General features: G+C 34.8%; 1 protein-coding gene across 1 annotated transcript; it reads left to right on the forward strand.

Annotated features, from left to right (window-relative positions):
- The first annotated feature begins 6,112 nt into the window (after nucleotides 1-6,112).
- Nucleotides 6,113-9,808, forward strand: LOC120144032 (protein RETICULATA-RELATED 1, chloroplastic-like). Its single transcript, XM_039158193.1, has 7 exons — nucleotides 6,113-6,780; nucleotides 7,227-7,325; nucleotides 7,624-7,844; nucleotides 8,130-8,209; nucleotides 8,482-8,560; nucleotides 9,139-9,203; nucleotides 9,478-9,808. Exons 1-7 carry the CDS (start codon nucleotides 6,229-6,231, stop codon nucleotides 9,669-9,671), a joined length of 1,290 nt encoding a protein of 429 aa, XP_039014124.1. The 5' UTR covers nucleotides 6,113-6,228; the 3' UTR covers nucleotides 9,672-9,808.
- The last annotated feature ends 2,768 nt before the right edge of the window (nucleotides 9,809-12,576 follow it).

Here is a 12,576-nt window from a genome sequence, read left to right on the forward strand (position 1 = left end):
GCGAATTTTTTTTATTTTTCCTAAGCTTCCTTATTATTAGTAGACGTGACACCCACGCATCGATATGCTGTTTTACAAAAAAATACATATATTAGTGAATTACATTAATTTTTAAACAAATTAATCAAAATCATATATAAGACAAATATAGTCTTACCTCCCTATCCAAATAGCCACTGTCTTCAACCCCTAATAGCACACCCCACCAAGACCGATCAAGCAACAAAAACATTTCATCGTTGAGTTTGCTGATGTCAGTGTAACACCCTTGGCTCCGCTCATGTAGATAAAAATCAATTGCGGTCTTAGCCCAAAGGGTATTATCCACAATTGTTTCCGGTAGTTGTCTCCTCTCCACTTCAGATACCGGAAGGGTACTAGCCGGTAACTCATACGAGAGCCAACTCTCATCAATCATGTCCGGAACCGGTGGGGGTTTCTCAATACTTCGATATATTACCCCATGTGAATCGGGCTCTGGAATGGTGGGAGGGACCTCTTCAACGATGACAGTGGCCTCTTGAACGGTGGGGGGAATCTTGAGGGAGAATAGGGGCCTCTTGAACGATTGGAGGGGACTCTTGAGGGATGACCGGTGAGTCGGGCTTCTTCTTGCGGAGTCTTCGCACCATTGGGGTGAACGGAGACGTAATAGCACGTCCACGCCGTCTGATGCGTGAACTCCGTCGTGCAAGGAAAACCCGACGTAAAGCATCCACCTTATCGGGCTGCTAAAAAAAAGTAATACATAAATCAGTAAATAAACAGACATGATATTAAACAAAGACAAATATGTTTCAAACTAGCATTGTATTCACCCAAATCATTATTCTATCATAGTTCACAAAATGCTCAGATAACATTCCAGAAGTAAGCACTTATATAAACATTTAAAAGGACAACATATATAAACATTCCAGAAGAAGAATAGTTTACTTTCGCAACACGAAACTTAAAATCGCAACGCGAAATGACTATCGCAACACGGAAATGGCTATCGCAATGCGAAATGAAAATCGCAACGCGAAATGAAATCGCAACGCGAAACACAAATCGCATTGCGATTTTCATTTCGCGTTGCGATTTTGTCGTTGCGATTTCATTTCGCATTGCGATTTTGTCGTTGCGATTTTCATTTCGCATTGCGATAGCCATTTCCGCGTTGCGATAGTCATTTTCGTGTTGCGAAAGTAAACTATTCTTCTTCTGCAAATTGAAACTTTAATGGATTGCATTACTTCAACCAAAAGACAAAAACAAAACCAAAAACAAATACTAACAAAAACAGATTGGCAGCAACCAAATGAATTACGAGTATGAAAAATCTTAAACTTACCTCGTTACGTAGAGTATGAACCTCATTCTGTAACGATGCTACCATCTCACGTAGAGCGGCTACCTCACCGCGTAATGTAGACACCTCAACACGCCATGCACCATCGTCTTTGCATAAAGTACCGACCTCCTCACGCAAGGCATTGACCTCATCACGTAACTCCCCTAACTCATCCCGTTGAGGTGGAGGTGGAGAACAGGGAGATAAACGTCGTGGCATCTTTGCCGGTCGCCTATCTTGCGGTGATGGTGGAGAAGAGGCTTGATGATGTGACATAATAGGTGATGGCTGTCGTTGTGGAGGTGTATAGCCGGGTCGATCAGATGATGGCTCTGGGTGAGGTGATAGCTCTGGGCGAGGTGATGGCTCCCGAAGTGGAGGCTGCTCATCAACCGTTCCATCAAAAAAACGCTTACTAGCTTGCCACCAATCAGTGGCAAGCTCAGCTTCCGTGGGTGTCAGCCTCTGTAGAGGAGTGTTGGCCTCCTAACAATATAAAAGCTCAAACAAAGTTAAATGTGTACTAGTAATAACTTGTTTATAAACATATGGTAGTATTTATGTTAACTTACATTATTTATTGTCGTATACCGTAGTAAATCTTCCCATTGCAAGGTTCGTTTCCTCTTCTAGGAAATAGCCCTGGGAATATTATTTGAAGTTTTTATTGCATATGTCTTCATGGCGGGAAAGACCTCAAATATCCAAATCTACAAACAATATAATAACAAACATTAGTAATTGTTAAATAATTACTTATAATTTTGGAAACATTATATAAAAATTCTTACCTTAAAGGCCCAAATAAAGCCTGTCAAAGTGTATTTGGAACCATCGCCATGCAAACTTTTTCGATCATCCAAGGCAGACGATAACTTATTCCATGTAGCTTTCCATAAATACGAGCCCCACGGAAACAGGTTCCACGCATTTAGGTCTTCTACCAATTTGATTAGATCATTTGGAATAGGTTGTCTGGCCTCTCTGCCTAAAAAGCCGGCATGCAAAAGAATTAGAAGGCATACTCGGACAACGTCGACGTCATCCATCCGAGTAAAACCATCTTTATTATTCAAAAATCTTGTCAGGTCTTCTACGTGTAGACTCAGCCTCTCCAGCTCAGGAAAAACCCGGGATAGCCATGATGGGCGGGTAATGTGTCTAGTGTACCGACCTACATCATCGTGTCCGAAGCGTAGACCGGTGATTAAGCAAAACTCCTCCCGCCCAAAACACGTATACGCTGGTGGAAAATCAAACCATATCTCTTCATCACGACGTTGTATAGTCTCTGGTAGATCTCTAGTCATGGTTTGAAGAAACAGGTGTGTCAACATCGCATCTCCACCGGGATGTTGTACTTTCAGCCATGGCCCGAAGCATGTATCCTCAAACATTTTTCTTTGTGCAGGTGAAAGCTTCGACGCAATTGTTTTGGCCAGGCTGACTTTATTTCTCAAGGTCAATTGAACCGAATAAAAGTTCTACAAAAACAATAAACATACTAAATTAGATATACCAAAAACTACACTGTGAAGATATACCAAAAACAATAATAAACATAAATAGTAGTAGTTTATTCTTCAAACTTAAATATGCAACACTGTGAATTTCGTATTTGTCTTTTTTTTTTTGGTTGAAGTAATGCAATTCATTCAAGTTTCAATTTGCAGAAGAAGAATAGTTTCTGAAAATGAAAATCGCAACACGAAAATGACTATCGCAACACGAAACTAAAATCGCGTTGCGATTTACATTTCGCGTTGCGATTCTTGGTTGATTTAATAAGCAATCTAAGTGAAATGGTTAATCTATTATTGAAATTACCAGTAAACTTATCATCAATTTCAATATGAAAAACCTAATAATAATGCAAAAATTTCAAAAAGAAAATAATTAAAAAAACTAACCCTCGTTGGTTGATTTGGTTGATTTTCCATTTCTGATTGTGAGGGTGGCTCTGAGAGATTTAGATAGACGGATTTCGCCGGAGATGGGGACGGATTTCGTCGGAGATGGGTGAGAGAGTGAGAGATGGAGATGGGACTGAGTTATGATTTTAGGTTTTAGGTTATGAGTTGCGATTACGGGATATACTGTGGACAGTTCAGTGTTCCAATATATTAATATTCATGTTTGGAATTTAAAAATAAAATACTTGGCCAGGATACTAATGGCGCTTTGAAAATCGCATTGCGAAAGTAAGTATCTCGTTGCGATTTTTTATTATCGCATTGCGATAGTCAGTATCGCATTGCGATTTTCCCAATTCGCGTTGCGATTTACTTATTCGCATTGCGATTTTCCCAATTCGCGTTGCGATTTACTTATTCGCATTGCGAATTGGGAAAATCGCAACGATACTGTAGACCATCGCAACGCGATTTTCAACTATCGCATTGCGAAAATGCAACGCGAATTTGCGATCATGGAGATCGCGTTGCGAATTAGCGATCGCATTGCGATTTTGTTGGTCATTTTGGCAAATCCGTAAAAAGTTGGTTAAAATCGTATATTATATGGGATTTTTGGTCACTGAGGTTATTTTCTCTATTATTAATTGATGACAACGAGTTGTCATTGACATAGAGATGTCATAATTGATACATAATTATATTGTTAGAGAACAATGTATTAGATTGACCCACCATAAACATATGTCTTGGATTATTATGTAACGGTCATAACATTACTCATGATGATTACTATATGCATGATCCTCAGACTTAAGATCAATGATATCCTAACATATATTGTTGTATGTTTTGAAACAGTTCAACATGCTCCGTAACTGGTTGCACTATAAAGATTGTTATTAAAGATATCTTGATATATGTAGTGGGGTGTGTATGATTAAGATAGGGTTTGTCATTCCTACATAATAGGAAATATATCACATACCACTTGATTGAGTGAGACTAGAAATACATGACCATGCTCGAATAAGTTAATATGAGATATCACAAATTATTCGTTAATTATAGTCTTCTCTAGATATCAAGAAACAATAAATGAGCTATACAAGTGTGACTATTCCAAGACTTGTGCCTATTTTAGATATAAATGACAAAATGATATGTCAAATCATAATTTCTTCTAACTTAGGTGACAATGATATATTGCTAGATGTCACTCATTGTATGTAATATTAGAATTGTTCTAATAATTATTACTAACGTTACAAGAACCTATAGGGTCACACCCTATGATTGAAATGAACAAAGATGTACAATTTGTTGTATGTTATTAAAATATATCTAGAGTTAATATATGTATATTTGATATATATATGATTATAATTATCTTGAATATAGTACGTAAATATTAAAAGAATGTAATTTTGATTACAACTCTTTTAATCGATATTTAATTTGGAATAATTAAATAAAAGTTTAAATAAACTTTAAAGATTGTAATTCAGATTATAAGTCTTTAATAGATATTTAATTTGAATTAATTAAATAAGATTTTTAATTAATTCGAAATAACTTAAAATCCCTAATATGTTAGTATAATTGATATATTTAAAGTGAGATATGGTCTAGCAACCATTTTTTTTCTTCAGTCGTTTTTCTCAAAACTGTTTTTGGGAAAAATTAAATTTTGCTCTCAATCGGGTGAACTAAGTAGAGGCCGAGACATATTTTCGTGGAGGCTTACAATTTGAACCGTTTGTGATCACCCTTAGTCATTGTTGTCTTTGTTGTTTTTCAAGGAACTTATTGTAAGTATTCACATCATTTCTTCCCGATTTCGGTTTTCAATACTTTGATTGCTGATGAGACCGTCGAGTTTTGTTTCCGTTGCGCCATGGGGTGCTCCGACAGTCCTAACAGTTGAAATATTGGATATATATATATATGAGGTCAATCAGCCAATGTTTCCACATGAAAAATGTAAAGAGCAGTGTGACCGCAGTTTAAGATATTGATAAAAGTCTAAGACCCTTAACTGAGAAAATTGTCCTACTGTTGGAGGCTTATTTCATGTCCAGGCTACTTGTTCATCCCTTCTTTTATGTAATTCAATGCTGTTTGATGAATTTGTGTCTTCAGCACATTAATGTAACATTAAAAACTTCGTATCAGTAGTTTTTAGTCGTAGTAGATTAGATTAATGGAGTAAACGTGTGATTCAGAACTTGAACTCTTATATGTAATGTCAGCGAATAATAATTCTATTACTTTAATTATGATTTTTTCAAATTAAATTTCTTATTACATTATTATAAAGATTATTCTTCTTTATTGATACTTATTTCATTAACGTGATTTATAATCAATCTCAATAAAAATATTTTTCTTAACAAAAAAAAAACCTTCTGATGTTTCAAGTTCTTTCAATAACTCCAAATTTTATAAAATTATATAAATCATAATTGAATATCCAATGACATATATATAATTAATTTTAAACTTTTTAGAAATCACTAAAATCATTACATAAAATTATATATTATATCAGTAGAGTTTTCTCAAATTCTCAGTAAACTATATTATAATATAATTAACTTTAAATGTTAAATTGTTCAATGAATGTCTCTTTAGCCTAGCGGTTGAGGCTTGTGTCTGCTAAGTTCATGGGTTTCATAGGTTTCACCCGCGAGAGTTCGAATTTCTCAGGCGACGTTAAATAATTTGTGTCCCTTTCGGCCGATTATTTTTTAAGAAAATAATATTGCCAAGTCGTAATAATTTTTTGCCACGTCAACATCTCCTTCCACCCGCGTAGTACATGAGCATAACTCCATCACTCCCTCTCCTCATTCCAAAGTTCAAAAGCCAAACACAAAATTCCCCAAAGCCTCATTTTGTCCTTTCAAGTTCTGTCCCTTCCAATTTTAGCTTCGCCGACGTGTTTACGCTCTATATCTCCGTTCGCTGATCTCGGAAATGTCAATTTCAACGGCCGCAACCTACAAAATCTCTACTTTTCCCGGCAACGATTTAACGACGATCAAGGGGGTCAGAACCAGAACGTTCGTTTGTTTCAACGAGGTTAATAATCTCGAATCTCGGTTTAAATTAGCCTCAACAGCATCAGTCTATACGCACCGTTTAACTTTCACGAACCGCGCGTTTGCTGTTCACTGTGTTAGGCCGGATTCTACTGGGAACACAACTAGTAGTTCATTGGAAGGGGGGAAAGGTAATTTTGATGATGAGTCTAGGGTTATAGAGATTGGAAACTGTGATCAACAGAAGGTTAACTTTGGAGGCGGCGGAGGTAATGGAGGAGGTGGCTCATTTGGTGGCGGAGACGGTGGTGAAGGTGGCAATGAAGATGACAGTGGAGATGAAAGTGAGTTTGGACCACTCATGAAGTTTGAGGATGTGATGAAGGAAGCGAAAGCCAGAGGCGTGGAGCTTCCTTCGGATATGCTTGAAGCTGCGAAAAGTAATGGGTTACGGAAATTATTCCTTTTTCGTTACTTGGATTTGCAGGTCGGTTTTAAAAGCTCTAACTTTTGCCTTTTGATCGTTGATTTTGTTCATTTTTTAAGAAAAAAGGATGAAAAATGGACTGAATTAGAAGTGTGAATCTTTGTAAGGAATATAGAGAAACTAATTGCTACACTCGATTACATAAGCAACTAAATAGAGCATTTGGCTTCATTTGAAATTGGATAATGTGCAATTACTTATCATGGTATTTAATCAAGTATAGCAGTATTTTTAGGGCCAAAAGCCAAAAAGTACTTTAAAATTCGGTTTAATTCAATTAAATACTAATACAAATTAAGGATAAAAGTGGCTTAGAATGTGTTGGTTCTTGTTCGTTTCCTTCCTTCTCCATATTTGTTTCAAATCTGCAGTAGTTAATTGGTTTTAATCTTTTTATAAGAGCAAACTGCTCTATGCTCTCATTTCTTGACCTTTGAAATGGGCAGGGATCGGTTTGGCCACTTGGCTTTTTAATAAAATACTGCTCTATGCTCCGGAACAGAATGCTAGCAGATCCTTCATTTCTTTTCAAAGTTGGAACAGAGGTTTGTGCTTAATTTTTATGTTTGTTCATAGGATTAGATGAATGTTAATGATTTCTGAAAGTCATATGAAACCATGTTATAAAATTATGAGTGTACTGACCAATTGACCTTTAAAATTAACCACATGACTTGGTTGCTGTCTCCTCATTATGCTGTAATTAGCCTGATTAGCCTTGCTGTAGTTTGGCAACATGTATTTGTGGTTTTCTGTCTATTACAGTTTATGCTGAGTATTTAGTTGTGCTTAAGTTTTCCACTTTTGATTTTTCCACACTTTGTTTGACATGTCATGATGCAGATAGTAATCGATTCTTGCTGTGCAACATTTGCGGAAATACAGAAAAGGGGAAAGGATTTTTGGACGGAGTTTGAGTTGTACCTTGCTGACCTTTTGGTCGGTATAGTGGTTGACATTGCTTTGGTTGGTATGTTAGCACCATATGCTCGGTTTGGTCAACCATCTGCATCCAGAGGATTATTTGGTATCTTACAGCGTGCTACTGCTGCTCTTCCTAGCAGGTCTTCGTAACATATCAACAGCTTATGTCTTAAGAAAATCTGAGCACTTATTTTGATTTTTGAATTTAAAATGTTCCTTTGTGTTTGTTCGTCATTGGTTGACATTCTCGCTGTTTGATGCTAGGATATATTTCATGCTTAAGATCTTTTTTCTTTAGATATAACATAAAATATCATTTTGCTTCTCTCCTCTCTACTTCAAATTTTTCTTGTACTTTACACAGATTGAAGTAGTCAGAAAATGTTGAAAAATTTAACTCAATCTGCACTATTCTACTCTTACAGTGTTTTTGAAGCAGAAAGACCAGGTTGTAAATTTTCAGTGAAACAACGGATTGCGACATATTTTTATAAGGTACTGCTGAGTAATGAATGACTTTAGAGGAAATGTCAAAGCAGGGAGGTCATGTTGCTCCATTTTCTGATTATATATGATATTGCATTTAGTTTAGCCCTCAGATAATTGTTCTATAGTTGTCTATTCTTTTGCACGATCAAAGCACTTTGCATTTCCTCATCCGGTTCCTCTACTTGTATCTTCTGCTGTTACTGTAGCATCCCTTATTTCCCTCTTTCTTAAAGGTTATTGATGACATATTTTATGTTGTTAGTTTGTTTCTTGGCTTATTTTCTCCAGGGTGTATGTATGGCTCGGTAGGGTTCGGCTGTGGTCTTGTTGGCCAAGGCATTGCAAATCTGATTATGACTGCCAAAAGGTACAATATTCTCTCAATACTTCATGTACCTTTTCATGGTTCACCGTTTATATCTCGAAAACCTTCTCAGTGTTTGTTCCTGGTAAAATTTGTTTCTTAAATAATTTGAGGCTAGAATTCAATATGCAAGAGATCTAATTGGTGTTTCCACTAATTCGAGTTCATAACTCTTTTATAGAGGTCATTTCTGTACATCTATTTATCTGCTCATCTATAATGTCGGAATGTTTTGGCATACAACTGGCAAAACTGACATAATCCTATAATGAGAACCAATTTCGGAGTCAATGCACCTGCATTCTCTGAGAGGAATTATTGTTTGATCTGTCTTGCATTCATGCCGGGAAATATATCCAATGATTTAATTTGCATTCATGCACACTCTTTGAATAGACTTACCCCACCACCACCACCATCACGACGTTTTCATTCTTTCAAATTGTTTCCTATTTTTGTAATTTAGCAAACTTCTTAACAATGAGATTCTTAATGTGATTTGTCTCTAAACTTCAATGGTATTGACTGTTTTTGTTATTTCTTTTTGAACGATTTCCTGTGTAAATCTTTTAAATGATCAGGAACATAAGGAAATCAGATGAGGACATTCCTGTACCACCTCTTGTGAAAAGTGCTGCTCTTTGGGGTACGTCTAAACATATTTACATTCCAACTTTTAACTTCAATCTCATACTTCTTAATCATCCGTTAATCGTTACGACTATTTCATGGAGTGCTTGAAGTATTTGAGCCTTGAATGTGTTTAATTATTAACTGAAAAGTGTTCATTTATTCATATTCTTAGTTTGAAAATCGGTTGAAAAAAACTAGTTTACTTAGCAATTACCATAGAGATTCATAAACTTAGGAGTGGCTATTTGTTGATCTCATCCTTCTCAATGGTTTGCCATCTTAATCAGGTGTTTTCCTTGGGGTATCTTCCAACACCCGTTATCAAATCATTAATGGATTAGAGCGTCTGGTAGAAGCCTCACCGGCCGCAAAGCAGGTTCCACCGCTTGCGATGGCCTTCACGGTAGGCGTCCGGTTTGCCAATAATATTTATGGTGGTATGCAATTCGTAGATTGGGCCAAATGGAGTGGTGTACAATAGAGCAGAGCAATATGCATATAACTGGCTGGCTATTTCTTGAATAAGAAGTCACCACCAGCCAGCCGGAATGGTCTTAAAAATCAACATGAAACTCAGTTATAGTAACAAAACCAAAGAATTTGATGGCATAGGCTTGTTCAAACATTTTCCATTGAGAGAAGGCTTTCCCTTTCTTTCTAAATTTGGTTTTTGATCATCACAAGCCTTTTTAGATGGACTTACGAGAATTCCCTGCATTAGGGTCAGTATCACTGTTCGTGTTTAGGTTGGTTTCCCCCCCCCCTCCTCTTAGTACTTGGACATATCAATTATTTTATCATGATTGTAGGGGTGTGCATTTTGGCTTTTATATATCAATAATCGAAAATTTTGACTTAATCATGCAAATGAATAAATCAATTTAACTTAAGGCTTTATTGGTATGAATGATAGAAAATTTATTAATTAAATGATTAATATTATAATTGCTTTCTTATTTTGAATTTAAATCATCCGATTAATAAATTGCCTTTCATAGAAAGCAAAGCCTAAACCCAAAACTGGATTGACGAATTGACTTTTTCTTAATTAAATCAATTATGCATTTTTTTTGCCTTTAATATATGTTTATTTATTAAAAAAAAATAATCGTTGTTAAATTAAATATATACAAATTGATTAAATTAAAGGAAGGAATAAATTGAATAATCTGATATTTAAATATTCAAATTTGTATTAAATTTAAATTAATAAGGTATACGCATATAATTAATAAATATTAGATTGGAGCATTTAAAATTAATAATTGAATTAGATTAAACGATGAAACAGAATAAATTAAAAAAATGATTAAATCATTTTAATTTAAACAATTAGCTTGGTTTAATCGAATATATGCACACCTTTACCTACCAGGATTTTAAAAGATCGAGTATATGTGATGAATATTCTATTATATTTTTGATCAAATATATTTATGTGCTGAATAGAATTCTCATACTCTTGATAAGAAAATGCTATTATTGATAATATTCTTTTCTCTTTGCGGATATATACAATTTGAGAATGATTTTTTTTGGGATAAACTGTGTGCTTTATATATATCCAATGAAAAAGCAGTAAGTTGTTATAAAGAGAGTAAGAGTGTCTTACAAAGAAAACATATGCTAATTAACAATACCTCATGCTATACACAGCTGAATTTACAGAGTTTAATCTATTCAGTGTCAGTTATCTTTCGTTGCAAGCCTATTCAGTATAGCAAGCGAAGTAATAACTGCATGCTTAGGCACATGCAAAGGGAATCCAGTTAATTTACGTCAATGAACTTTAGCCCCCTTAATCCTAATTTCGGACCAAATCATACGAGTATCATCAACCCTCAACTTAGCAACTATAAAGAGGGAATAGGTCTCACTCCGCAAAGAAAGAGTTTTCCTTAAGCTGGAACTCATGAATCCCCTAATCTCAAAGTTTCAGAAATCGACCCCTTCAATGATATAAATATTCACCAATGCAACCCACAAGGAACCTTCATTGGCTACGATGCTCTTCAACAACTAGAAAATAGAAGTTCATATTTCTGCTTTAATACAAGTTCTTTGAGTTGTCACTTGTGCACTGAATTTTGTGTTTTGGGTTTTACCCTTATCATGTCATTTTGTCTATTCCCCCAATTCCAATTGTTTCTGCTTCTTGGGAAAAGCCTAAATTTCTTTTCACCATCTAAACAAATACTTATTTTTTCTGATGATGGTGGTGCACGGTGATGGAGTGGAGATCATTTACCAAACTGCAATTTATTATCACCACTTGAAAGGGCAATGGTTGTAGTGGTGACGACCAGCGGTGAAGGTCGATCACAGTGATAGAAGTTTGGAGTTAAAAATTCTAGGAGTATAGATTTTTTTTGGTATTTTAGAGAAAAAAATAATTCTTTTTAATTTTTTTTACATTTCAAAAAATATAAACATAATACATGTCAATTGATAATTTTATTAACTATAATTACGATATAGACACTTAAAAGTATAATGAAAAAAATATTAGACATATACTTTCAACGAAAAAAATTAAGTAAATTTTTTTAATCACCTAAAATCAAATTAATATATAATTTAAACATTTACTTTTACATTTAACTTTAATAATATAATATTATCATTTAATTCAATTATAATGATAGTATATCCGAGATTCAAAGCCATACAGTAACAATCTATTCCTCATTGTAAGCGGGGGGGGGGAAAACCTTGCACACATCTTAGCTGTAACTGTAAGCCTCTTGGTTAAGTTAAATGCAAATGTAAAAAAGTCAACTCAGATGACCTATTAACTAGTACATTTAATTTAAATTTAAAAAAATATAAAATAAAAACATAAAACAAATAAACAAAATTAAATTAAATTAAAAAGAGTTAAAAAATAGGTCGTATCTATACTGCACCTTTTCTTCTCGACGGCTTGCTTTGCTTTCTCCAAATATTTGTTCCACCATCGTCTCCCTTATATCCATTGTTTTGAAAATAGGACCGGATCGGTCGGTTCAACTAGGAATCGTTGTCTAGTCCGGTTCAATCTAAATTGGTTGAATCGTTATTAGTGAATCGGCCAAAATCGTTGAGCCGTTCAAATCGGACTGACTGAAAACCGGAAAAAATCGAAAATTTTATTTTATTTTATAAAAAATTAAACCAAACGTCATTTGTTAAATGAGCCAAATCGAATTCGAGTATTGCTGAGCTCGACTCAAACTTGAAAACTTTAAAAGTAAGCTCAACTCCACTCAAACTCACAAGTTAAAAATTATCAAATTCAACTCGAACTCAAAATATAATATTGAAACTTGAACTCAAAAAGACTTGAACTAAAAAAATTTTAGAAACTTAATTGAAGCCTAAAAATTCGAACTTAATTGAAGTAAAAA

Source organism: Hibiscus syriacus, unplaced genomic scaffold, assembly GCF_006381635.1.
Source record: "Hibiscus syriacus cultivar Baekdansim isolate YM2019G1 unplaced genomic scaffold, ASM638163v2 tig00110879_pilon, whole genome shotgun sequence".
NCBI lineage: Eukaryota > Viridiplantae > Streptophyta > Magnoliopsida > Malvales > Malvaceae > Hibiscus > Hibiscus syriacus.

Bases quoted from the DNA above. Each gene is read 5' to 3' on its own strand.
- LOC120144032 (XM_039158193.1), top strand. From the start codon at position 6,229: ATGTCAATTTCAACGGCCGCAACCTACAAAATCTCTACTTTTCCCGGC. The intron at 8,210-8,481 runs GTAATGAATGAC...TATTTTCTCCAG, and splicing joins TTTTTATAAGGTACTGCTGA to GGTGTATGTATGGCTCGGTA. The intron at 9,204-9,477 runs GTACGTCTAAAC...CATCTTAATCAG, and splicing joins GAAAAGTGCTGCTCTTTGGG to GTGTTTTCCTTGGGGTATCT.